General features: G+C 49.6%; 1 protein-coding gene across 1 annotated transcript in view; it reads left to right on the plus strand.

Moving 5' to 3' along the window:
• Window positions 1–26,760, plus strand: part of ZNF277 (zinc finger protein 277) — a 40,905-nt gene that overhangs the window by 4,706 nt on the left and 9,439 nt on the right. Inside the window, exons 2-5 of the mRNA XM_081101669.1 lie at window positions 17,174–17,375; window positions 20,050–20,138; window positions 20,549–20,631; window positions 26,294–26,385. Of these exons, the coding sequence (XP_080957795.1) occupies window positions 17,174–17,375; window positions 20,050–20,138; window positions 20,549–20,631; window positions 26,294–26,385 (466 nt within the window). The remainder of the gene's footprint in view (window positions 1–17,173; window positions 17,376–20,049; window positions 20,139–20,548; window positions 20,632–26,293; window positions 26,386–26,760) is intronic.

Below are 26,760 nucleotides of genomic sequence, written 5' to 3' on the forward strand. Positions count from 1 at the left end.
CTTAGGCGGCGGCCTGGAGGGCAGGTCATCTCTGCTGTCGCACTCAGGGACATTTTCATCAGAACCGTGTTCTCACTGGTTTTGTTCGCCTCCTGATGAAGTGGGGGGGTGGGGGGGGATGTGGAAGAGGGGGATGTAGTAAGCCTTGATGCTTTCAAGGACAGTATCCCAGGACTCAGACTTACAGGACAGCAAAGTGTTACAATATCTTATACACAAAGGTGTTTTCGTGATCAAATAATTTGCAAACACTATGAAGTTGCGTATCTTCTTACTGCAGGACTTTAGTAAGTTAAGTTCCCTGAATGTCCAAGAGACACATAAAATGGCAGTTTCCCAGATATTTGACTACACTCCCTTTTCCTCAAATCCCCCCAATTAACACTTCCTGCGGTGTGAGTGCTCTGCGGAATGTCTCCCCGGGAAACATCGAAACATCGTGTTGGTTAAGAGCAGAGAGGGTCCCAGCAGCTCCATCCCACACACCGTTCACCCCTGGCTGACACACAGCCGCGGGCTCTCCATGGAGCCCTCCTGCCCGTCCGCCCTTTCAGCCTCCTCCGTGGGCGTGGGGAGCAGCCACGCAGAGCGCTCCCCGCGGGTGGAGACCACAGCGCAGCTACTTGCTCTGCTGGGGAGTGTGACAGCCTCCAGGCAGCATGGCCCGGTTCATCCAGCAGCCAGAGCTCTTAAAATGTCCCAGGTAACACTGACACCAATGTCCGTGTCAACAAAACCTACCACGTCAGCAAAATACGAGCAACTTGACTCTTCAAATCGGTGTCTTCTCTTCTTTATTCTGTGTCCTTTCCGTGGTGTGCTTGACTAAGGTTTGGAAATTGAACAATGGAAAGTGTCCCCACTAACCGCTTTCTCCCGCCGGCTCCAGAGCCCTCGATCTGAGCTCCCTATTAATCAGGGAACCGTACCTGCTCCTGCATTATTTAAGGCTATAAAAGTTTAATTCACATTCCTCGCTCAGCTTCCATGGCCTCAGGAATGTAGGTCTTCATTGCCTGTGTGTGGCGGCGTCAGAGTGTCCATTTCTGTAGCTCTGTCCATTCCCGAAATGGTGAGCCAGGCAGAAGCCGCAGCTGCTGTGGGCGGAGGAATTTCTTAGGGAAGATTTTTTCCAACAGCTTAGAGAAGATTCATGGGACCATTGTTACTAACTTCTAGTTAGCCGTATTCACCGCTGGCTGGTCTCCATTTCTTTGGGATTCTCAAAATAAATGTGGTTTCACTGTTAGAATCATTATTATCAAAAGACAGGAAATAACAAGTGTTGGAGAGGATGTGGCAAAAGGAAGCCTTGTACACTGCTGGTAGGATGGTAAATTGGTGCAGCCACTGTGGAAAATGGTATGGAGCTTCCTCCAAAAATTAAGACCAGCGATTCCACTTCTGGGCATGGATCTGAAGAATATGAAAACACTAACTCGAAAAGATACATGCAGCCCTGTGTTTGTTGCAGCGCTGTTCACAGTAGCCAAGACGGGAAGGCTGTGCCCATGACCAATGAGCAGAGAAAGAGGGGGAGGCCTAGCTCCCCAACAACTGCCAGACAAGCCCCCATCATTTGCGGAGGAGTGACTGTGAGTCTTGAAAGCTGTGTGTGTGTGTGTGTACACGCATGTGTGTGTGTGCAATAAACTATTTTAAAATGTTGATGTATTAATTGGGGTCAAGTTTAGTCTGATAAGCCAGAAGGGGGACTGCTGGTTTGTTGCTATAATTCGTCTCTTATTGAAAACGTATGTACGTATCTGCTGCAAGTGCTGCTTCACCCATTTTCGGTACCTTTCTAGTGCAGGCGTCTTTTTCATGATAAGCTGCTTTATTTTTTCTTTCCTTTTTTTTTCTGAGTAGCTCGGTTTACTCTGAGGTCTCCAGTGAATGCCATCTGGTCCTAACTGCAATTTTTCAGAATATTTTTTGGTTCCTTCCTGTCTCACCATTAGGAGGGTGAGGGGGGGCGGGGGGGCAGGTTTCTTCCATTTTGATGGTTTATTGTATTAGATTACTTCATTGCCTGTGAATGTTTTTACTCTTTTAAATTTTTCTTTAATATGTATGACATTTTTCATTTCTGAAACAAGCGAACATCAGTAAGATACTATTTTACGTAGTGTATTGGGGTTGAGACAACATAGAACTTTTCAAATTCCAAGAATTTTTCATTCGATCAGTGTGCAATGTAGCTTATGTATTCCTTCCTAACAGCAAGTGTATGTGTCTGCAACAGGCAGTGGCGTGGCATGGGGGGTCCAGTCTATTCTTTCAGAAAACAGACAAAATAGTAGCTTCCAGCTCCTGAGGAAGGAAGGGCAGTGTCCGCCATCAGGATCCTGCTGTTTCCTCCAGTCCCTCCTGTGGTGAGAGGCAGCCGTGGCCAGGGACTGCCACCAGAATGTCTTTGTTTCCCTCTTCACTGAAGTGATTTCAAAGCCTTTATGCCATCGGGTCATGTATGAGAGACCGACAGATAATTTTAAAAGCGAATAACGAGCCCTGGGATTAGGATAGGGATTAGGAGTCGGCTTGATTGGGGGTAAGGTCTCGGGAGACATCCCGACCTCCGCTGTCCCCTCGCACGGTGTTCCTGCTTGTCTGTCCCGTGTGTAAGGACACGGACACACTGGATTATGATCGCACTTGACCTCATTTTAGCCTGATTAACTCTGTAAAGACCCTGTTTCCAAATAAGGTAGCATTCTGAGGTCCTAGGGGCCAGGTCCACAGTGTGTCTTTTTGGGGGGACACAATGCAACCACTGACATTGGCAGCTCACAGCAGCCAGTGTGAGCACCCAAACCCCAGACCCTGGCCTTCCTTGGAGAAGCACGCTCCCACAGTGAAAGAAGTCGGGCGAGGACCTTGGAAATGGCCGTTGGTGGCGCGGGACTCGGCTTCGCGGTTTGCTTACGGTGTAGAAGGAGGCCTGTTAGAAATGCAGGCTCAGCCAACTCCGGCCAACAGGAATGCCCATCTCCACGAAAGCCCTCCACATTTCCCATTTCAGATTTTAATTATTTGATTTTAGAAGAAAACCCTTGATTATATTTATAATAAGGGACCAAGGCTTATTCTATCTGAAATTTGATGTTGAATGGCTAGCATGGAGCCTCCCACGTCGCCTCATCGTACAGACATTAAGGTCCCAGCTCCTCCTCCAGGCGTGTCCTGTCCAAGCTGCCTGCCCCTCCACTCACAGGGCACCCCCTGGCCTGTCCTCCCCTAATTTGAGAGGCTAACCCTGCCTCTCAAATGTCGTTGTCATCCAGAGGGAGAGGCCACCTTGTGAGTGGCTCACTCGCCATGTGTTTCCTAAGAGACGAGATCAGGAGAGCGCAGAGAACGGTCCTTGCAGTGCGTGTGGCTCAGCACAGCGCACCGTCCGTGTGTGCGCACAGAGTTATGGAAGCCCAACAGGCGTGGGCAGATCGAGACGTGAGCTCTGCGTCCCAGCCGGGCCAGGCTCACGGTGCCCTGGTGGGGTGGTGCCCGTGTGGAGGGGCATGGGAAAGGCTCCGCTCCTCCACAGCCGGCCCTCTGCTGTGCTGCTGTCCCAAAGCCCTGTCTCCACTCGCTCCACACCCCGAGTTAAGGCGGCTCCTGAAATGCGAGGAGCACTGTGTCCCGCACCTCAGCCCGGCCACCTCAGCGTGAATCTACCAGGTCATTTGCGAAATGGATTAAAGATGCGCCAATCAACAGAGCACTCCTTTCCTGAGCGCTGAGCTGAGAACGGGAGAAGAGAGAAGCTAATTCTAAGGAGCTTCCAGTGTCGTTTATGGAGCACAATGTATACGCGGCAAGCAGAAGGGCCAGCAAGGATATTTCAGTGAGTGACAGGCGCCTTGGTAGGTTAGAGAGCAGCATTTCTCAAACTTTCTTGTAAGTGATGGAACTATTTTCCAAATTACCTTACACTGAACCTCGATATATAAAAGCCATCAGCACTAGGCCTCCTCGGTGGAGGATGACATCAGCGCTGGGCCTCCGCGGTGGAGGATGACATCAGCGCTGGGCCTCCGCGGTGGAAGATGACGGGGAGGCCGAGGGAGCCATCGCTGTGGCTGCCCCTTCATCCCAGGGGTCTCCTAGGGACCCGAGGCATCGGGATCACAGGTCAAAACCCCTGCGTTTAGCTCATGAGCACGAGTGAGCGAGGGCAGGAAAGGCCACTGCCACCCGACCAGGCGGGGAAGCTCCCAGTGGGATCCTCGCAAGGCAAGTCGGTGTGTGGGGGTGGGATTTGAGTAGACAGAAACGAGGGAGGAGACAAGAAATACAAAGAAACACGGATGGGCGGGTGTTGAGCGCAGTGAGAAGGTGAGGGGGAGACGTTCCACATGAGCTGGGGAAGGGGCAGCGAGTTGAGATGAGCTAGGAAGCAAGGCAGAGGCACCGGGTTACAATCCCAGGAACCGAGTGCGGGGGGCTGACTGGAGGAGGGAGAGGATTGGTGTTTGTTCAGCGGTTGTCCCTTCTCTGGCTCTTCGCAGCTTCTTAGTGAAACACTGAGGCAGCCACCCACCTGCGCTCCTCCCTCCCTCGGTCCCCAGGGCCCTGTCACACCTGCCGCCGGAGCCTGCCTCCCCCCACTGCACCCCCACACAGCCCCGCGGGTCCTCTGCCCGCTGTGTGCAGTCAGGGCCTCTGGTGCCCTCCCCTCTCCTCCCAAAAGCTCCCCTTTGCTTCCCTCCCTGGATTGCAAGGGGAGCGTTCACCTTCTAAAGATGGAGAACTGTATGTGGCCGCAGCTCTTTGTTCAAGGAGAATACATACCTTAATTCATAGACATGCCAGGAACTAGGCCAGGGGTGGGCAAACTTTTTGACTCGAGGGCCCCGGTTGGTTCTAAAACTGGACCGGAGGCCGGAACAAAAGCATGGATGGAGTGTTTGTGTGAACTAATATAAATTCAAAGTAAACATCATTACATAAAAGGGTACGGTCTTTTTTTTGAATAGTTTTATTCATTTCAAACAGACGGATCCGGCCCGCGGGCCGTAGTTTGCCCACGGCTGAACTAGGCAGTGACTTGGCTCTTCTAGTCTCAGAACTGTTCAGGTGTTTTGCTTTTTTAATTCATTGGTTCCCCTCTCATTTTCTGTGTGCGGCTGACTCCTCTTCGGTTGTCCCCATAGCAACACTGGATAATGCTAATGAAGCCGCGGCATCCTGGGCGCTCCCACAGAGCCTCTCTGTTAACTGGCCTGAGCCGGCCTTGCATTTGTTATTTCCTTCCCTTAGAGCAATCGGGGTTTGGGAATTTTCCCAGTGACCAGACTGCACTTCCTAAACTGTCTGACTAGAAATGGGGTCTAATATAGAGGCACTTTTTTGAAGATGATACACCAGCCCTCCTCCCACCCCCCACCACACCCTGTGTTAGTGGACACCTTGTCCTCAGGATGCGGCTCCCCAGAGGCAATAGCCTCACCTGGGAGCTTGTTAGAGATGCAGGGTCACGGCCACACCCCAGCCCTGGCATCAGCGGCGCGGGGGGCGGGGGGTGCCCAGTGCTCTGTGCTTGCCAGGCCTCCCGGTGATGCACAGGAGGGAGAAACACAGGACACACCTTCATAGCCCGGTGACACGATGCTCACACACAGGAGGGAGAAACACAGGACACACCTTCATAGCCCGGTGACACGATGCTCACACACAGGAGGGAGAAACACAGGACACACCTTCATAGCCCGGTGACACGATGCTCACACACAGGAGGGAGAAACACAGGACACACCTTCATAGCCCGGTGACACGATGCTCACACACAGGAGGGAGAAACACAGGACACACCTTCATAGCCCGGTGACACGATGCTCACACACAGGAGACCCACAGGGACAGCACCCTCATATCTAGGGGACGTGATGCTCACACACAGGAGGGAGACCCACAGGACAACACCGTCACAGCCAGGTGACATGATGCTCACACACAGGAGACCCACAGGACAACACCGTCACAGCCAGGTGACATGATGCTCACACACAGGAGACCCACAGGACAACACCGTCACAGCCCGGTGACATGCTCACACACAGGAGAGACCCACAGGACAACACCGTCACAGCCATGTGACGTGATGCTCACACACAGGAGAGAGACCCTCAGGACAACACCGTCACAGCCATGTGACGTGATGCTCACACACAGGAGGGAGACCCACAGGACAACACCGTCACAGCCAGTGTGTGATGGATTCTGCTAATGGACGGGAAATCATTTTACTGTGTGGTTTTCATATCTCCTAATTTGTTTATACTGTGAAATAGATGAGTACCAACTTATCTGTATCTCAAGTTGGATAAACTTTCAAATAGAAAGTTTTTAACATATCTGGCTATCTATGGGGTAACCTTAGTTAGCCTTTATATAGAAACTCCTAAAAATCTTTTTACTGTGTTTTATTTTGGCACAAGAAGTATTTTTCTGTGGGACAGTGAACGTTTTCATGTACATATTTATCCCGTGCTGCCACCGGCCTTGGTGGTATTTGGGGAAAACATGTCATCATAAATGTCCACTTTCCACATGAGCATGTTGACGAATCAGAATCCAAGTTCTTAGCACCTTTACTTCTAATAGTGTTTCCCAGGGGCCCACGGCACCCCACATTGTTCTTGTGCTCTGTGAGAGTCTCCTGTGCTGCCTTCCTGATGTTCGCAGTTGTATTAAAGAGATAATAGCCGGGCTGGTTGCTAATGAAGTCACTTATTCAACTGCTAGGTAATTAGAAAGACATTAACACACCAGCAGATGCTCTGAATCTGTTTTGTTATCCCCAAATATAATAAAATATTTTTTTATTTTTACTTTTGCATGCATTAAGCTAAATCAAGATTTGTTCTGTCCCGGTTACAAAAGGCTGAGTCTCAGGTAGAGTCTTCCTGCCCTATTGTTCCAAACACTAGCAGATCTGCTTCCCCTTAGGCTGCAATGACTCCCCAGGCACAGGGTGAACTCTGCGGGAAGGGGCATCACCCTCAAATCTGTAGGAAGGAAAGTGAGTCACAGAAGCTTTCTAAAGATTTTCTTTTTCAGATGCATTTTGTAAAAGTTAGTTACTAAAAAGGTTACTTTAATAATTATAATTCCAGAGACAGTATCCGGTGAGTTTTTTCTATCAGTTTGCTTTTCGTGGTTTTGTTTGCAGTATCCAACGGGACTTTTATTTAAATGAAAAGAAAGGGAGGGAGGGAGGAAGGAAGGGCAAAGTTTTAGGAGAGAGTGTAATGTTGGGGTTCCATCAGAGAAACCAAGGCACGTGTAAATGGTGTGAGCACATGCACATGGTATGAGCACACGCACATGGTGTGAGCACACGCACAAAGGTTACAGCTCGGACAGACTGAGTCGCCCTGATTCGGACTTCAGCCTCTAGCGTGTCCTTCCTAGAAAAGAGGAAAATACAATGTTAGTCAGTGTCCCGATCCCAAGTCAGCAGGTAATATGATCTAAGCAACACAGCGATTCAAAACAACACACAGGTACATTAGGGAAAACTGTCTTTAAAATAAATGACCAAACGGGTAGGTGCTTGTGTCTGGGCAGGCCGCCTGAGAAGTGGGCTCCCTCCCGCTTCCGGAGTGGCTCAGCTTGGAAGGGAGGAAGACAAGTCACCCTTCCCCCTCAGCCTCGCGCCGTGGTTTTCTTTGATTGGTACTTCCTTTTGTTTCAAAATATGTTACATATTTTTTAAAAATAGGGATCATAGTATAAATACAGTTTTGCATAATTTTTCCTGAATATTTTCCCATGCCACTAAATCTCTCAAAACACATTTCGCATAATTTGCTTAATTTCTAGAATCACTTCATCACTCTCATGGTGAGATGGAGGTCATGTCTACTTTTTTCCATCGTTTAATTAACAGCAGGAGGCAGTCCTGAGTAAACCTCGGTCTTGCTTGCCTAGGGCAGCTCTTTCTGGGAAGGGGTTAGACTTAGTTACCCGATTCACACATTCAGGTTACATGTGGGAGTGTGAGGAATGCCTGAATGTAGGGCGAGAAGAGCTGCGGAGGCTGCTCACAGGGCAGGATGGAAGCAGCAGGCCGGTCTGATGGCACTGTTCCGACTTCCGCAAGCAACAGGGCACTGTTTTTTTCTCTCTGAACAGCTCCTTCTGGACTTGGTAGAATTGTCCATGTCATTTCATGTCCAATCACAGAACCGCAAGGTTCAGCCTGGGACGCTCGACCACTGACCCCTAATGCCGCCTCTAAGTGGAACTCGCCTCCAGGTTCTCCGCGTCTGGCTCTGCTCAGGCAGCTGGGGGAGACCCCAACTGCTGCTCAGGCAGGGAGCACCTGCCCAGGTTGGTTTTTGTGCTTTTTTAAAATATATTTTTATTGATTTCAGGGAGGAAGGGAGAGGAGAAGCATCAATGATGAGAGAGAATCATCCATCAGCTGCCTCTTGCACACCCCCTACTGGGAATCGAGCCTCAACCCTGGCATGTGCCCTGACTGGGAAGCAAGCTGTAACCTCCTGGTTCTTAGGTTGACCCTCAACCACTGAGCCACACCACCGGACAGCTTCACGGGCTTTAAAGGCTCTTTCTGAGCACTGCATTGAAGCCTGACTCCCGCCGGGCTCCCTCTGTCCTGGGTACCTGCTGTCTTCAGCTTTGACCCGGCGCCTGGGGGTTGGAATGAAGCTTTGACATTATCCTTCAACACCAGCAGTGACATACCTAGAGACCAGCTGTGAAGTCTGCTTGACCTCACAGACAGCCATTTGCTTTTCTGGCTTAAAAAAAAAAAAAAGGATGCAAAAGAAATTTGCTAAGTCCCATAAAGAGCTGACCGTGGGTGTTTTGATGCCTACATGTCTTTCTGGTTGTGTCTTTGACTTTCGGGTAAGAAAAGCAATCACTTCACTTGGGCCTTTATATCTCACCTTTCCTGGGAGAAGAGAATGAAAACTCTGGGAATGAGAACACCTCATTTTCTAGGGTTCACCTCTCCCTCGTTTGTTTTCAGGCTCCCTGTCTGTTACCACATGTAACCTTTTGCCCCAAATCCCTGTATTCTCTAACCTTCACAGTCCCGCTCAGATGGGTGTGTTTTCACAAGTGTCTGTATAACCATTTCTCCACTGACAGACCCCACACCCATTTGTTTAATCCTCTTGCTCAGCAAAGCTTCTAGCCAGAGCTCTTGTGTGATTCGCTTGCCTCCACGTGCATATTTTTAATAGAAAACTTTTTTAAAGCAAGGTGACCTGAACTTCTCTTTGTTCCAAATAAAGTCAGCTTTTTTTCTTTTCAAGTAGCATCCTTTGACTTACTTGAAGGCAATAAACATCTTAGAATTCTTAGTCTTTTAAGCACTGTGCTAAAAGTTTAGTCTCATCCTCTGTAAGCATTTATTCTTCTATTTTAAACTTTAATCTTCAATGTCCGTGGCATATGAGTGCCAGCGATGTGCTTGCTCTCTGTAGAATGTGCTGTTCCCTGACCCACGCCTTTCCATGTCCACCATGGGACTTACTTGCATCCACGGCGCCACCTCCTGCATCTGCCCTCCTCCTGTCTCACGCCTGCCTCAGTAGATTATCCCCCTTCATGTTCTGTCTTCCAAATCACTGACATTTTAAGACACAATAAATTTTTTAAAAGATTATTATTGAGCCTGGCTAGTGGTTGACCATCGACCTATGAACCAGGAGGTCACGGTTCGATTCCCAATCAAGGCACATGCCTGGGTTACAGCCTTGATCCCCAGTGGGGGTGTGTGCAGGAGGCAACCGATCAGTAATTCTGTGTCATCATTGATGTTTCTGTTTCTTTCTTACTCTTGCTTTCACTCTGAAATCAATAAAAATATTTTAAAAATAAAATAAGGATTATTATTGACTATGTTTATAGACTGCTTGCCCAGATTTGTCGTTAAAATGGCCAAGCTGCTGGCCAAGAATTTTCATCTTTAGTTTCCGTTTTTTAGATTATCTGTTTATTTGCCTTAATTACTTGTGTATTTATGAAAAATATACTGCATGTGGTCACTTTCTGTATTAACACATTAAAAGCTAAAATATTAATTGTCTCAGTAAGGTCATTTAATGACAAACATTTTGTCCCATGCAGTTCTCTGAGCGTGGTGGGGGTTGTTTTTTTAATCCTCATCCAAGAACACATTTCCATTGATTTTTAGAGAGAGTGGAAGAGAGAGAGAGACACACACAGAGAGAAACATCAATGGGAGAGAGACACATTGATTGATTGCCTCTCACATGCGCCCTAACTGGGGCCTGGGATTGAGCCTGCAACCAAGGTACGTGCCCTTGACCAGAATCAAACCCAAGACCCTTCTGCCCTCAGGCTGACACTTTAACCACTGAGCCAAACCGGCTAGGCCAGGGCTCTCTGAGAATGTTTTGTAAACAATATAGAGGGTTATATATTTGTTAAAATATATTTTGTCTTATTAGTACAAAATATTTAGAAACTTCACAGTTTAGCATTTAAGAGATCATTATGTTTTAAATTTGATTCATTTTTAAAAATGGATACTTTGGGTTGTAAAAGTTGATGAACAATACTGCTTAGCTTTATAGGGATTCAACCATTCACAGTGTCCATAAAAAAGTAATAAAATTTGAAAAGAGAAATAATAAATGCTTATATACTGTATTTAAATAACATTGCTACAGTCAAGAAGGAGGGCAGGAATCCTAGGCCCGTGACCATAATTAAATACTGAGGTGCTTGCTCCGGGAGCGTGTAATCTCGGGGCTTCCTCGCTTTTCAGACTCTGCGTCTCTTCCCCGCGTCAGTGCCCGAGCTGCTGCTGGGGACCTTGGGTGATACTGTCTGTCTCTTTCCAGGTAGCATTTTAGCTCCCTGTCCGGCAACTTTGTATTTGGACTTTTTGGAATGAACCCATTCCAGTTAAACTGGGTAGAAAGCTGTTTTGGTGACACAAGTGCTGTTTTCTCACCGTTTGGGGGAATAAAACTGTAGCTGCCCCGAGTCGACGTGGCTGTAACTGGGCGCAAACAGCTGAGATGAGTGGTCGGGGGCCTGATGAGCCTGTGCACGGGCTGTCATATCACTTTCTGGGCAGCCGCATGCAGAGACCTAAGTCTGCAGGTCCCAGCGCTCATACCTACAGGGAGCCAGCCCTGGCTGAGTGCTATGAGACACTGTCCCAGGAGCACTTCCCAGTGTGGGGGCAGCTGGCTGCAGTCACAGGGAAATAACAGATCTGTGGGGACACGGGGTAAGGAAGCTACTCAAAACCTATGTAACCAAGCAGGAGCAGCGTGGTTGCGTGCACACTGGACTATGTCCGAGTCAGCCCCGGCATCCGGCATCCCCAAGCTCTGGACTCGCGCTGCCTCCTGCAGGACAGAGCCCCTCGGGGACTTTGGTTCCCAGGGAAGACAGTTCCCTCAGAGTTAAACACAAGCTCAGGATGCAGACCTCTGCCCACCAGCTGGTTTGTTGTTCAGGTTTTCATTTTTAGAGCAGTTTTGAGTTTACAACAAAATTGAGAGGGAGATAAAGAGATGTCCCATACACCCCACGCCCCATAAGTGCATAGTCCCCCCCATGGCCAACACCACTCACCAGAACCAAGGATGGACCTATGGTGACACCCCATAATCACCAGAGGCCACCGTTTACCTTAGGGTCACTCTTGGTGGTGTACATTCTGTGAGTTTGGACAAATATATGATGACGTATGTCCATCAGTATTATATCATACAGAGTGTTTTCATTACCCTAAAATTCCTGTCCCCCCTAACATCTGTCTCCCCACCCCCACCCCTGGCCACCACTGATCTTTTTATTGTCCCCGTGGTTTCGCCCTTTTCAGAATGTCAGGTAGTCGGAATGGTGCAGTATGTAGCCTTTGCAGATCGGCTTCTTTTAGTCAGATGCAGGTAAGACTCCTCCATGTCTTCTGGGCTTCTAGCACTGCGTAGCATCCCAGTGTCTGGATGGACTAGTTTATCCATCACCTGCTAAAGGGCATCTTGGTTGCTTCCAAGTTTTGGGTTAATTTCTGTAAGAATGTTCGGTCCGGGTCTAGTTTTGGGGTTTTCGATGTAGGTGTTCCGTTTTTCCAGCGCCACTCGCTGAGGAGACTGTCTTTCTTAATGCCATGCTCTTTACGTTCAGGAAGCAATGCCTCCCCAGCGTCTCCATGTGCTTACCTCAGGGGAAGGGCAGCAGTTCTGGAAGCCTCCAGTCATTGTAAGGAAGAACTTACCTGGGATATTCAGAAATTTTGATAAATTTGCTCCTCATTTCTTTATGTAATACAAAAGCCTGCCCTGGTTGCATCAGGTCATTGTTTTGCTGGAAAAATAATACTAACCAATACAACTTATATTTATACTAACACTAGAGGCCCGGTGCACAAAAATTTGTGCACTCGGGGGGGAAGGGGAGGTCCTCAGCCCGGCCTGTGCCCTCTCACAGTCTGGGACCCCTCAGGGGATGACCACCTGCTGGCTTAGGCCCGCTCCCTGAGGGATTGGGCCTAAGATGGCAGTCAGACATCCCTCTGGCAGCCCGGCAGCCCTCGGGGGATGCCCACTTGCCAGTGGGGAGCAGGCCTAAACTGCAGTCGGACATCCTTAGCGCTGCTGAGGAGGCAGGAGAGGCTCCCACCACCACCGCTGTACTGGCAGCCATCAGCCTGGCTTGTGGCTGAGCAGAGCTCCTCCCATGTGAGAGCGCCCTGACCACCAGAGGGCAGTTCCTGCATTGAGTGTCTGCCCCCTGGTGGTCAGTGTGTGTCATAGTGACCAGTCATTCCCAGTCACTCTGCTGTTAGGGTCAGTTTGCATATTACCCTGTTACTATATAGGATAGAGGCCTGGTGCACGGGGGGGGGGGGGGGGGGGGGGGGGGGTTGCCGGCTGGTTTGCCCTGAAGTGTGTCCCGGATCAGGGTGGGGGTCCCGCTTGGATGCCTGGCCAGCCTGGATGAGAGGATGATGGCTATTTGCGGCTGGCCACACCCCCTTCAGGGTGAGGGTCCCCACTGGGGTGCCTGGCCAGCCTGGATGAGGGGCTGAGGGCCGTTTTCAGGCTGGCGGGTGACTGAAGCGCCCAACCTCTCCTTTTTTTCATTTTTTTTAATTCTGGGATTTATTTACCTTCTATGGCTGGCACTGGAGCTGAGAGCCAGCTTTAGCTCTGAGGCTCGGCCCCAGCTCTGAGACCTCGGCTGCTGAAAGCAGGTATCTGGGCTTTGTTTGGCTTCTATAATTGAAACACTGTTGCAGCTCCAGCTCTGAGGCCCGGCTGGCTGAAAGCAGGTTTCTGGGGTTTGTTTAGCTTCTATAATGGCAACATTATTTCTTAGACTGCAGCTCAGAGGCTGGCAGCAGCAGGCGGGGAACCTTGGCTTCCTCCATCACTGGAGCAAGCAAGCCTCCTGTTCGCTTCAGCTGCCTGGCTGCCGGCCGCCATCTTGGTTGGCAGTTAATTTGCATATTGCCCTGATTAGCCAATGAGAAGCGTGTCGGAGGTACGGTTAATTACCATGTTTGTCTATTATTAGATAGGATTATTCTTTAGTTTATTTAAAGTATGTATTAGCAAACTCACATTAAAGAAACACATTGTATCACTAAAGATTAATCTGGTTACATTTCACACAGTTATTTCTATTTTTAGTCTCCTTACTATTTACAAAATATCAACAAAACTGTTGTACTAAAAATTACTCATACTGATGGATTAAGACATCAGACACTAAACTAAAAACATGACATAGCTATTTAATTTTGGAAATAGAGAAATATCAGTCCCACAACTTAGAAACTTATGATTCTATGCAAAACATTAATTATACGTAATAGGGAATATCAGATAGGTAATTTACAATTTTCTAGCTGCCAACCCGTTTCATGCAAATATTGACTCAAATGCTAACTCCGAAGTAATTGGCTTCAAGTCAATCAGTGAAATGAGGTTAAGCCCGGCCGCTGTGGGTGCAGTATGCACTTTCCACCGGACACCCCTCCCTTCCCACCGTCCCCCTGGGAGCTCAGTAACTAAGAGCACTCACCAGTCTGCCTGTTTCCCATTCCCTCCCAAAGTCCTCTGTGTGTCCATCCTCTGGTTCCACTGGCCCTCCTGTTGCTGTCCTGATGAATTACATTTCCATTAACGGGGGGTAAAATGTTAACCCCACCCTATACTGAGATTCATCCCCTATGAAGACTTTCCTTCATTTCTCCTGACTTGAGTCATTTTTCCTCCCAATCTCTCAGCCCTTTATTTACATAGCCAACTTTGCGTATGCTGACTTGCATTATAATTATTCATACTGTTGTCTTATATTTTTCTTATATAAGATGAGCAACTACTTCAGGATAGGAGTTTTGAGCTTTGTATTTTTAGAGAGTTTCAAGCATACGTTTTCTGCATAGTAAGCATTCAGTTATAAAATGGTAAGTTGAATCAAATTTTGCATCTTAAATGTCAAGACTTAAAAGGTGACCAGATAAAACTGTTTTACTTCTTCATTCAGCCGTCACCAGCACATTGAGGAACTCGTCCGATAACACGCTTTTTACTTAAAAAATTCAGTGTTAAAGAAAAGTTTGGATAAGTAAGTCTATTCATCATCTTATTGTTTTTCTTTTGTATATATTTTTTCAAGTCTTGTACTGGTATGTGCTTGTATGTACGTGAATGTTGGTGTGTGAAGTATTGTGTGCAGTTCATTGTGACTTAGGCTCTTTTCAGCTAATATTAAACATGGTTTTCAGTAGTTCTCGGTGTCTTCCTAACTGCTGTTTAGCAAGTGCGCACCCCCATGCACAGACCCGCCCTAACTCACAGGCCGACTCTCATTTGCACGACCTCATGCTGTTTCTGTCACTCTGCTTCCTCAGTAATGTTGGAATAAAGGTTTCGTGGCTCTTTTGCTTGTGTTAATTAGCTCCTTGCTTCCAAGCACAGCTGTGGTAGGTGTAAGGGCTGAGTGTGTGTACAGCCCTGTTCTTTCCCGGAGGAGTGAGGGCCAACCCTGCGCGGCCCCCTCGCTGGGCCCAGCGAGTGCTGGAGTGTGTGGCGCCCATGTGTTTGCGTCCACCCCACTCCCCACTCCCCGCGAGAGGACAGTAAATCACTGTCAGTACTGGGCCTCGGTAATTTACAAAATGAATTCTCAGCCCAGGGGAAATTAAAGAAGGGCCTTACAGTCTTACTCTGAGCTTTGGAGATTGGTTGTGGTTAAAAAACCTAGATCCAGCCTTTCCCCTTCTCCAGATGCATGGGGAGGGGACCTACTCTTAGCAGTCAGAGAACTGGCTCATTTAGGAAGTAGAGGTCGTTCTGTAGTGTAAGAGAGAAAACCCTCACGAATGTAGAGATAAAGTTACCTTCCTGGAGTTTAAGTGTCAGGATAAAATCAAGACAGTAAAGGAGATCACCTAGGAAGGATAAATGTCTGCCCAATCGAAAGCGTAAGGGACAGGCTCAAAAATACTGTCCAGGCTTGGTAACGCATTGAAGGAAGCATTTAACTCAAATAAGTTACACAATGTAAATAAAGGAGAAGCAAAGAAATGTCCACATTGAAAACTAGGTCCCGTAGGGACAGGGTTCCGCTCTTCAGGGCTAGGCCCCGCCCCTCTGGAATGGGCTTGGCTCTTCAGGGCTAGGCCCCGCCCCTCTGGAGTGGGCATGGCTCCCCAGGGCTAGGCCCCGCCCCTCTGGAATGGGCTTGGCTCTTCAGGGCTAGGCCCCGCCCCTCTGGAGTGGGCATGGCTCCCCAGGGCTAGGCGCCCTGCCCCTCTTCAGGGCTAGGCTCTGCTCATTGGGACTTCCAGACTGGGCTAAGTTCGGCTCTTAGGGTGTTAAAAAAAAAAAAGAAAGAAAGAAAACTAAGAGTTTGTTTACAACATTTTCCAAATAAATCAGCAAAAACAAACGAAAACACCCTGCCAGTCTTGATACTCCCATTTTTTAGGATGGTTATCAGTTAATTAGATTATCAGAGTGTGATGACCCGAAGCACCATTTTAGTGACCCGAAGCACTGTTAAACCAGTATGATCCTAGGTGGCAGTTAATGTTTGCTCATGTTACCTTTATGTAGAGTATGCTGCCTGTTGTCATGTTCCAGTGGATGTAAAATATTATTGTCGAGTTTCATAAGTATACTAGAGGCCTGGTGTACGAAATTCATGCACGGGGAGTGGGAGGGGAGGTCCCTCAGCCTGACCTGCCCCCTCTCCAATCCAGGAGCCCTCAGAGGATGTCCTACTGACGGCTTAGGCCCACTCCCCGTGATTCTCTGCTGTCTGCGGGGCCTGCTTGGCTGCTCCCGGGTCACCGCTGGTGACAGCCAAGCGGGTTCTGCTCTCAGCGGCTGCCAATGGAGCTGAGAAGAGTGGGCACCACCATCTTTGTGTTGGAGTGATGGTTAATTTGCATATTACTCTTTTATTAGATAAGATTACTTCTCCCACCCTGTGTTTTATAAAACTTAACCCACAACTGAGAACTGTAGGGTCCAGAACGCCTTGATTTCATTGCCTAATTTAATAGACAACTGGTAACACACCAATCTTGTTGCTACTTCTTCTAAAGTGCTTGTATATTTTTAATAATCTCCCAGTTTTCATGTGAGCACTCGCCTCTGTTCACAAGAACTTAAACTACAATACGTAATGGCATAATTAGCTAGTGGTAGATGTCAGTCAACATTGAAAATTGCCACCTGGGCCACCCAGCTCCTGCAGCGTCCACCCCATGTGAGAGCTCCTCCCTGCACGTGACAAATAGCAACAGGAGAGGCTGCAGGTGTGCAGGAAGCAGCTGGGGAGATGAGCTGGTGTCCCTGAGGCCTCAGGATGTGCGCTCACCTCCCATCCAGTGATGACTCCACCACAGGTCATCGCCTGGCCTTAGACCCTCCAGGGGCCCCCAGAAGTGTTGCCATGGGCCAGTGTCCAAGCTGAAAAAGCTGCCCTGCCCAACGGGTTCCCCCATTCAAGCAGCAGATGGGGAATGTGAGCAGTTTTTCAGCCTCGTCCTCCAGGTGGCAGAGCCGTTTAAAATGGTGCTGCGCGTCTGGCCTGTGTGCGTCTTCCTGAGATATGCCAGTACCTCAGGGTCCTCTCATGCAGGGGGGAAATCCTGCAGAGGCCGGTGTCAGCTCCTCTCTCCTCACTCTCCCAGATGGTCGGGACTGCATCCTGGAGCCGCTGTCCCTGCCCGAGGGCGCGGGGTGCAGCAGCACCCCCGAAGGCTCGCCCTCTGTGCCCTGTATCTTCTGTGAAGAACACTTCCCCACAGCTCAGCAGGACCCCCTTCTGAAGCACATGATTATCGAGCACAAGCTCGTCATAGCCGATGTCAGGCTGGTCGCTGACTTCCGAAGGTAAGCGTTGGTGTCGTTCATAAACGAGCGAAGTTGATTATTCCTGGAGGAAGGCCTACTTCTGTGTAAATCATCCCTATACAGCATGCGCATTTGTAGTCTTTAGGCTTCCCCTGGACTTTAAGGGGCCTTAGCACTCTGTCCCCTGGAGTGGGGAGGCTGCAGGGGTGGGGGTGGTGCACGCTGTGGGAGTCCCGTAGGTTCTGGAAGCGGACCCGCTGCCCCAGCAGAGGACTCCCTTTGCCCCTCCCCAGGCTGTTGGCTGTGGGCCTCCATCAATCTGGCCTCATTTTATGTGTGAGCCACACGCGCACTCTCGCTGTGTCAGGCCTCCCAGGCAGGCGCCCAGGAGACACGTGCCAAGGCCCCAAAGGGCCGTGTTCGGAACAGGGATGCTTGACCCCCTTTACGCACAGAGGGCATTGTCCGAGGAGCTCTCACGGCGGATCCCTTTGCCCTGAGGAAAGGCTCCTGTCACCGCACCCACGGCGGGTCCTGTTGGTGTGGAACTGGCACGAACGGCCATCACATGACACTGTCGACTATGGAGCCCACGTTCTGTCTCCTGTCTCCCCCGAAGGGGATCGCATTCTTCTGGTCCCAGTCCCTGAGTGGGACTGCAGCTGGCAGTGTACGCCTGTTAGACACATCGGGAGAGGGACACCAGGCTGCCTCTGTCCTCTCCCTCCCTCTTGCATCAGACATGCAGGTCTGGTGATATGTTCTGCTTTAACTAGCATATCAACCTGTGTGCCTCTAACTCAGCCCATTAGATAGAAGAATTCAAAACTTGACCATCTTGCCCGGCCAGTTAGTGGTTGAGAGCCAACCTATTGACCATGAAGTCATGGTTCGATTCCCGGTCAGGGTACATGCCCAGGTTGCAGGCTCGATCCCCAGTGGGGGGTGTGCAGGAGGCAGCCGGACAATGATTCTCTGTCGTCACTGATGTTTCTATCCCTCTCTCCATGTCCTTTCCTCTGTAAAATCAATAAATATATATTTAAAAATATTTTTTAAAACTTGACCATCTTTCCAAAGGCCAAGTTCACCACACATCAGACACATACGGAACTTTTTTGGAGATTTTTTCTCTTGTTATAGAGACATTGGCTGACTTCTCATCCCATTATTATCATGACATCTGTTATTTTGATGTGTTAAGATAGACAATCAACTTTCCATTTATAAGAAATTATGTACATTTTTAATTCATATAAATTAAGTGTGATTTCAGAAAAACTTCATTATCACATAAAATAATTGATTTTTAACTTCCCATACGGCTGTTTATTGAATGAGGATAGTTGAGTTTAATCATTTCCATGCCTTTACGGGGTAATTTCACTTTATTAAATACTTATGTTATACTTCTACAACTAGAGGCCCGGCGCACAAAAATTTGTGCACTCGGAGGGTAGAGGGAGGTCCCTCAGCCTGGCCTGTGCCCTCTCACAGTCTGGGACCCCTCAGGGGATGACCACCTGCTGGCTTAGGCCCGCTCTCCGGGGGATTGGGCCTAAGCTGGCAATCAGACATCCCTCTGGCAGCTCGGCAGGCCTCGGGGGATGCCCACTTGCCAGCAGGGAGCAGACCTAAGTTGCAGTCGGACATCCTTAACGCTGCTGAGGAGGCAGGAGAGGCTCCCACCACCACCACTGTACTGGCAGCCATCAGCCTGGCTCATAGCTGAGCAGAGCTCCCCGCTGTGAGAGCGACTGACCACCAGAGGGCAGCTCCTGCATTGAGTGTCTGCCCCCTGGTGGTCAGTGTGTGTCATAGTGACCAGTCATTCCCAGTCTTTCTGCTGTTAGGATCAGTTTGCATATTACCCTGTTACTATATAGGATAGAGGCCTGGTGCATGGGTGGGGGCCAGCTGGTTTGCCCTGAAGGGTGATCCGGATCAGGGTGGGGGTCCCGCTAGGGTGCCTGGCCAGCCTAGATGACCGGCTGATGGCTGTTTGCAGCTGGTCACACCCCCTTAAAGATGGGGGTCCCCACTGGGGTGCCTGGCCAGCCTGGGTGAGGGGCTGAGGGCCGTTTTCAGGCTGGCGGGCACCTGAAGCTCCCAGCCTCTTTTTTTTTTTTTCTTTTTTTTTTTATTCTGGAATTTATTTACCTTCTATAGCTATCACTGGAGCTGAGAGCCGGTTCCAGCTCTGAGGCTGTGGCTGGCTGAAAGCAGGTATCTGGATTTGTTTAGCTTCTATAATTGAATGTCTGTTGCCATCACTGGCGCTCTAAGCTCTGAGCCCACAGACAGCTGAAAGCAGGTTTCTGGGTTTGTTTAGCTTCTATAATTGCAACATTGTTGCATCTGGAGCTCAGATCTGAGCTGCGGCAGGCGGGGAACCTTGGCTTCCTCCATCACTGGAGGAAGCAAGCCTCATGTTCGCTTCAGGTGCCTGGCTGCCGGCCGCCATCTTGGTTGGCAGTTAATTTGCATATCCTGCTGATTAGCCGATGGGAAGGGTAGCAAAGTTACGGTTAATTACCATGTTTCTCTATTATTAGATAGGATGTTCTGCCTTTCTATTTATAAATTGTCTAGCAGTGTTCAGTCAACATGCGCTTTGTGGCTTTGGGATAATTAAATGTTACACGAAATTCTGTCACTCTACAGAAAGGGCCGTATTGAGTCTCCTCACCACCTTTTTGCTTTGCCTGCCCAGGTACATCCTGTACTGGAGGAGGAGGTTCGGGGAGCAGCCCATCACCGACTTCTGCAGCGTGATCCGAATCAACTCCACCGCTCCACTGGGTCAGTGCGCTTCAGGGCTGCTGCCTTTTCCCAGGACCAGAATTCAAAGGGGGAGTCCCACTTCCTCAAATCAGAATTCTCTTGCTTCCCCAAGAGCCAGGCATGGATATGGGTAATAGATATGGTTATGGATATAGATATAGATATAGATTAGATAATAGATATGGGTATGGACATGGATATGGATATAGATATGGATATAGTTATAGGTATGGATATAGGTAATGGATATAGATATGGATATAGATTAGATATGGATATGTATAAGGATATAGATATAAATTAGATATGGATAAGGATATAGATATGGAAATAGATTAGATGTGGATAAAGATATAGACACATATTTTAAGGAGTAAGGCCTGGGGAAAATGGTAAATATTGTCTCACTGATTTCTCTCCTCTCACAGAAGAGCAGGACAGCTACTTCCTGCTGTGTGACGTGCTGCCGGAGGACCGGGTGCTGAGGGAGGAGCTGCAGGCGCAGAGACTGGTAAGGCCTGTGCGAGGGACGCAGTGGCTGGGAATGCACACTGCTCACTGTGCTGTTCTCTCATTGTTGCTGGTTTTACTTTTATTCCGGAAACTTTCAAACATGCACAAAAGAGGAGGCACTACATCCAGACCTTAGAACAGTAAAAGCATGCCTGTGACTGGAGATTAAAGCCTTCCGTGCTAAAAACGCAGGGGCAACTTGGGGCTCTGCTTTGCTTCCTGGATTACCTCTAAAATAACAGCAAAGCTTCCACATTTAGGTGTAATTTTAACCGCCTGACACATGCTGGGGTTCAGCCGTCGTGGAAAAATGCCGTCGGCTGACATGGAGTGGAATTGAACGCTCCCCCCACTGGAATGCGCTCTGCCCGACCCGGCTTTATCCTGGCCAGAGGCCTGTGCTTGATGCACTCAGTGGCCTTTCTCCTTTCCAGCCTGAGCCGCGGAGAACTAATTTTAATACCTCAGCAGCTGTCGTCTTTAAAAAGGGTAACAGTGTATTCGAGTGTTGAGTGTTCATTTTCATAAGTCCAACAGAAAGTCATTTTAAGTTACTTTGTGTAAAAGTGCGGTTTTTCATTGCTGTTTGTGGTTACGCTCGATTATTACTTGGAATGGATCCGTCCTTCCTTCAGGGGCTACTTACCAGTGGTCCTTGGACCTTTGGACTCGGCCAGATGTGTTAGAAGGGAACTGGGAGGTCACTGTTTCTGTTAAATCCTCAAGAGGGTGCGGAGGAAAATAAACCCCGCTGACCGTAATCACATGATCTGAGAAAGTCCCTGAGGCGCGTTATATATTGTGAATGTCCCCAATGATGATTTCTCCCGTAAGGAAGATGGTATTGTTGGATGTTGATTTATATGCAAGAAAAATGCGCTTTTTCTGTAGCAGCAAACCCAACGAAGTAGCAGAACTGAGGTTCTATTTTCCTATTCTCACATCTTAACATCTGAAAACAGGGATCAATTTGTTGTCATCTTCCTTGGATTTTGTTTGCTTATACTTATTCATAATTTTTCATTTCCATTAGTGTTGTCACTCTTGCCCATGGTGGCCTTAATTGAGAATGGCCAAGCGGTCATAATGCGGGTACCCACAGGGTCTCTGTAAGAACTCAAACCCCACTGCTTCCGCCCTGTGTCACTCCGTACAGACCCTCCTACAACCAACCCCACAGCTTCCGCCCTGTGTCACTCCGTACAGACCCTCCTACAACCAACCCCACTGCTTCCGCCCTGTGTCACTCGGTACAGACCTTCTACAACCAACGCCACTGCTTCCGCCCTGTGTCACTCGGTACAGACCTTCTACAACCAACGCCACTGCTTCCGCCCTGTGTCACTCAGCACCCAGAGTCTTTACTGAATGTCTACAGATAGACTCGCCTCCCTAGAAATAGCTGTATCATTAATTGTAGATGACAATTAAATTCTGACCCAGTTCCCGCCTGGGGGTTTTTCCCACATCCAGCGGTTCCCCAACATCAGGAGGTTTTCTACATTCAACTCACTTTGGACACTTGTCTTCCCAAGACCATAGGGACCTCAGGTTAAGGGCTCAGCCCCTACTTCAGATGCCAACCACAAGCCCGGGCCCCGTGCTCTGACCCCCCAGCTGTAGAGCGAGGTGCTCCTTGGGTTCGGTGACTCTGCTAGAGCAGCGCGCAGAGCCCTGGAAGCCTGTTGGCTGGCTGGGTACGCGTGTGTCGCACAGATAGGAGACAGCGATTGAGCTCAGTTGGTGGGAGCAGCACGGGAAGGCCCACGCAGGGGCCTCTGCCCGTGGATCCGGCCGGAGGACAGCACGTGGACACATTGTGGTCCATCAGCCCCGGAGCTCCGCCCCTGTCCTATGGGTCGGTGCAGAGGCTCAGGCCTGCGGGACCAAACCATCGGCCGTGGGTGATGGAGCTCAGCCTCCAGCTGCTCGCCCTGCAAGGAGGTGGGGAGGGGTGGGGCCTGAAAGTTCCGACCCTCGGAGTGCATTGACTCCATGTCCCAGTCCCTGGGTGCCCCCAGAGTCGCTCCCGTGCACATCAGTGCAGCCTCAACCCTCAGGAAATGCCAGGGACCTCAGGAGCTGTGTGCCAGGACAGAGGCAAGACCAAACACTTCTCACTACAAATCACATCACACCTATCACCAACCTCAGTCCCAGACGGATGGAGGTGATGAAAGTGAGCCTGATGGCAGCTTACAGAAGCAACTTGCACAGAACTGCAGGCAGCTCACACAGAGTCACTGAATTCCTGCCTAACCAGGTAATCGCACTCAGAAGTTGAAGGCGGGCGTGTTGTAAAAGCGGCGGCCTGAAGCAGAAGGACTATTGCATGTGCTCCGGAGACGATGGTAGAGTGACCTGTAGCGCTTGTGAAGACGAGACCAGGCACGTGTCACACGTAGGACAGCCTCTGTCCCATGGAACGCGCTCGGCAAACGTTGTTGATCACACAACTACCAGTAACACCGCATCTCGCCAGTGAGAGGCGTGGGGAGCGGGAGCGCTGTGGAAAGGGAGGGAGGGTGCATACAGACCTAAGTGAACAAGAGAAAGTCCTGGTGTCCTAAATGACATGACAGTGGCAGAGAGTGAGGGCAAGAGGCGGGAGTGGTTAGCCAGTTCGCAGCTGTGGGCCCCTAACAAGGCACTCCCACTCCTTAATGTATGTCGGAGCCGGGACTCAACCTCCACCTCCCGCGGCTGAGCGGCCCCTGTGGGAGCTCTCAGGCCTGTAGCCGGTGACCAGGCTCTTCCTTGTAGCCTGTGCACCTGCCCTGGAACTGGCCCGCGTGCGGGTGTGAACCTTCCTGGCAGACCAGTGAGCGTTGTTGACACTGTGATGGGAGGCGGCAGCCTTGGCTTCACTTGTGGCAGATCAGGCTGTTCCGTGGGCTCTGCCGTTCCAGACGTCAGCTCCTGCTTTCCTCTGTACAGACACTGACGTGCTCTAATCGCTTTCTCCTGATTGGCTGGTTTCTGCCATTTCCCCCCTGGCACACATGCTTGTTCCTGCTCCCGTGTGCGACCCCTGCGCCTGTGCGGAGAGCCACCTGTGCTGTCTGCAGCTTCATTCGCGTTGCCCTGCCTGCAGCGCAGGAGGCAGGATGGACGAGCGCTGTCCCCACCCTCTGCTGCCCAGCGTGACATTTTAAACCCATCAGACAGCGCACAGCCTGTTATGACGACCCTCCGCCTAATCCACAGGCTGGTCTTGTGTTCTTACAACGGTGGCTTTTACCCAGCCTGCTTTGCCTTGACAGTTTGTCTGGTTTCATCAACTGCTTGGAGAAGTTCAACTGCGTAACATCTGAGGCACTCTTCATTATAAGTATTTCTCTCTTCGGAGTGTGACCAGCACAGCTAGAGAGCAGTCCAACAAGTCCGTGAATAAAGTCTTGCGTGCACCAGCATGGCTTGCTACCATGAAGACCTCGCCTCCCGGGTCTAAAACGGGGCTTTTCTGTGCGCTGTGCGCCCTGATGGCGCGAGGTCCCGTTCTGCAGATTGGAGCTCTGGCATCTTCCACGGCTGCGACTTCTCTGCCAGCCTCCCGAGTCCGGCCTGCACACATCCAGCTCAGGATTTGCACAAACATCCAAGCATCCGGTGGTGTCCTTGAGCTCTTCTGCAGCTCCCTCCTTCCTGGTATCTTGTCCCACAGATTCCACTCACTTGAATATCTTTTTTTTTTTTAATGTGTATTTTTTTAATTGATTTCAGAGAGGAAGGGAGAGAGAGAGGGAGAGAGAAACATCATCGGCTGCCTCCTGCACACTCCCCACTGGGGATGGGGCCCACAGCCAGGCATGCACCCTGACAGGGAATTGAACTGCGACCTCCTGGTTCATAGGTCGATGCTCAACCACTGAGCCACGCCAGCTGGACTCACTTGAGTATCTTAAACTCCTGTCTCTTTTTTCTCTACCAAGCAAGGCAGCTGTAGTTCGATTGGGTGTAATTTTTCTGTGTTGCAAGTTGAAAAACACCACCCAACAGAGAATGATGTATTTCTCTAAAGGGCCCAGCCCTGTGCTGTCTGTTACCCGATGTCAGGAAACAGATGAGATATCTGCAGCATCTGTGTAGTTCGCAGGGGATTGTGATGTCCCTTCTCCCATGCTGCTGGAGCCGAAGAGCAGGATGGGTCTCTATTGCGGTCGCTCCTGAATGTTTTTCTTCAGTGGATTACTGTTGCAGATGTCTGGTGAAACGTTTCCAGAAAGGCCACATGGACCAGGATAAGCCACTAGACCCTCGCTCGTATTTAAGCTGTTCCATAAATACTTACGGAATCAGCCGTAAACTTCACGAAGCTCCTACTTTGAGCCCCATGCAATGAGAGACGCTGGAGAGTAGATGCCAGTGTAATACAAGAACAGTATAGAGACTTTTTATAACTTCAAAGACTTTCCATATCCTTTCCGCAGAGAAGCAGGCCGCGCCAGAGAGGGTGGGAGTGAGCAGAGGATGGCTGCTGCCTGGGTAACAATTACATCCCACATTTAATAACCCGGGCGCAGTTGAACCCTGTCCATCAATTACCTGACTTCAGGTGGTGCCAAAGCATATTTCAGATGATCTGAGTCAGAGTAATTATACGTGTAAACAGTGTTTAGGGGAAGTTTTTCCAGCAGCCGAGGGAGGATGGCCTGAGGGAGAGAGTGAGGTCGGGAGACCCTGGAGACGATTCACGGTAATCCCACAGCCACTGGTTGGAAAGGGCCTCGGCGACGGCGCTGGGAACAGTGGAGAGAGGCAACAGGAACCGTCGTGCAAGTGAACAACTGATCAGAACCTGATTCCAGAGTAAACCGGACCACAGGAAGGAGCAAGTCAAAGACCCACCACGTTTTGTCTCTGAGAGATGGTGAGGATGACTACTGAAGAGGGAGCAGGACGAGTTTTGTGCACAGCCTTCAATGGAGTGTCTGCAGTCATTTGCCAGTGTGGGTTGAAATTTATTTTAAATACTAGAGGCCTGTTGCACAAAAAGATTCGTGCAATAGGCCTTCCCTTTCTCTGGCTGCCGGCACCGGTTTTCCTCCAGCACCTGGGACCCAGGCCTTCGCTCCGGCCGGAGCCACCTTCAAGCCTTCACTGCTCCGGCGGGAGCCGCCTTCAGTCTTTGTTCCGCCGCTTGGCGCCTACATATGCAAATTAACCTCCATCTTTGTTGGCAGTTAATTTGCCTATCTCGCTGATTAGCCAGTGGGAGGCGTAGCGAAGGTATGGTCAATTACCATGTTTGTCTATTAGGTAGGATATTTTTATTGATTCATTTTTTAATATAGTTTTATTGATTTCATAGAGGGAGAGGGAGAGAGATAGAAACATCAATGCTGAGAGAGAATCATGGATCAGCTGCCTCTTGCGCGCCCCACACTGGGGACCAAGCCCATAACCCAGGCATATGCCCTGACCAGGAATCAAACCGTGACCTCCTGGTTCATAGGTCAATGCTCAACCACTGAGCCACATGGGCCAGGCCTAGAGTTGGAAGTTAAATGCAAGTGGAATGGAGAAATTTAAAATGCTGTCCGCATCCCTATACGCTGCCCCCTGTGCTTCCACCCGGTGTCTCCCGTCAGGGCTGGCCGTGCTGCATTGCTCACTGTGCACCTACCAGGTCTCATCAGGCATCTGCTTCTACTTTGCAGAAAGGAATTCTGGAGCAGCAGCAGCGGGAGCGAAATGACAACAACTTCCATGGCATCTGCATGTTTTGCGATGAGGAATTCCTCGGGAACAGGTTTGCCATTGTGCATGTCTTTAAACATGACTATTTCGTGTGAAAACTCATCAGAACATCGGTGATGTCAGAATTTATATCAGTTAGTCCCATGGGTTCCCTCAGGAGCCTTTCCTGTTACCAGCAGTGATTTTTTTAAAAATGCCCAACAGCAGAGGTGAACTGTCATTGCTGTGAGCAGAGGAGGGAAATGCCTTTTCTAATTGGCCGACAGGAGGACTGTGAGCAAGCGGCTGCAGACACACTGTCCCCGTTAACGCGTTAACTCTAACTGTGAGCACATTGGGTGTTTTACTTTGGAAAAAGAATCACTAAGTTTCTGTGACCCAAGCTCACAGCCAGTCACATTCATCTCAGGCAGCTGTCTCTCTGGTC

The sequence above is a fragment of the Myotis nattereri genome (genome assembly GCF_964212035.1).
Source record: "Myotis nattereri genome assembly, chromosome: 11".
NCBI classification, from domain to species: Eukaryota; Metazoa; Chordata; class Mammalia; order Chiroptera; family Vespertilionidae; genus Myotis; species Myotis nattereri.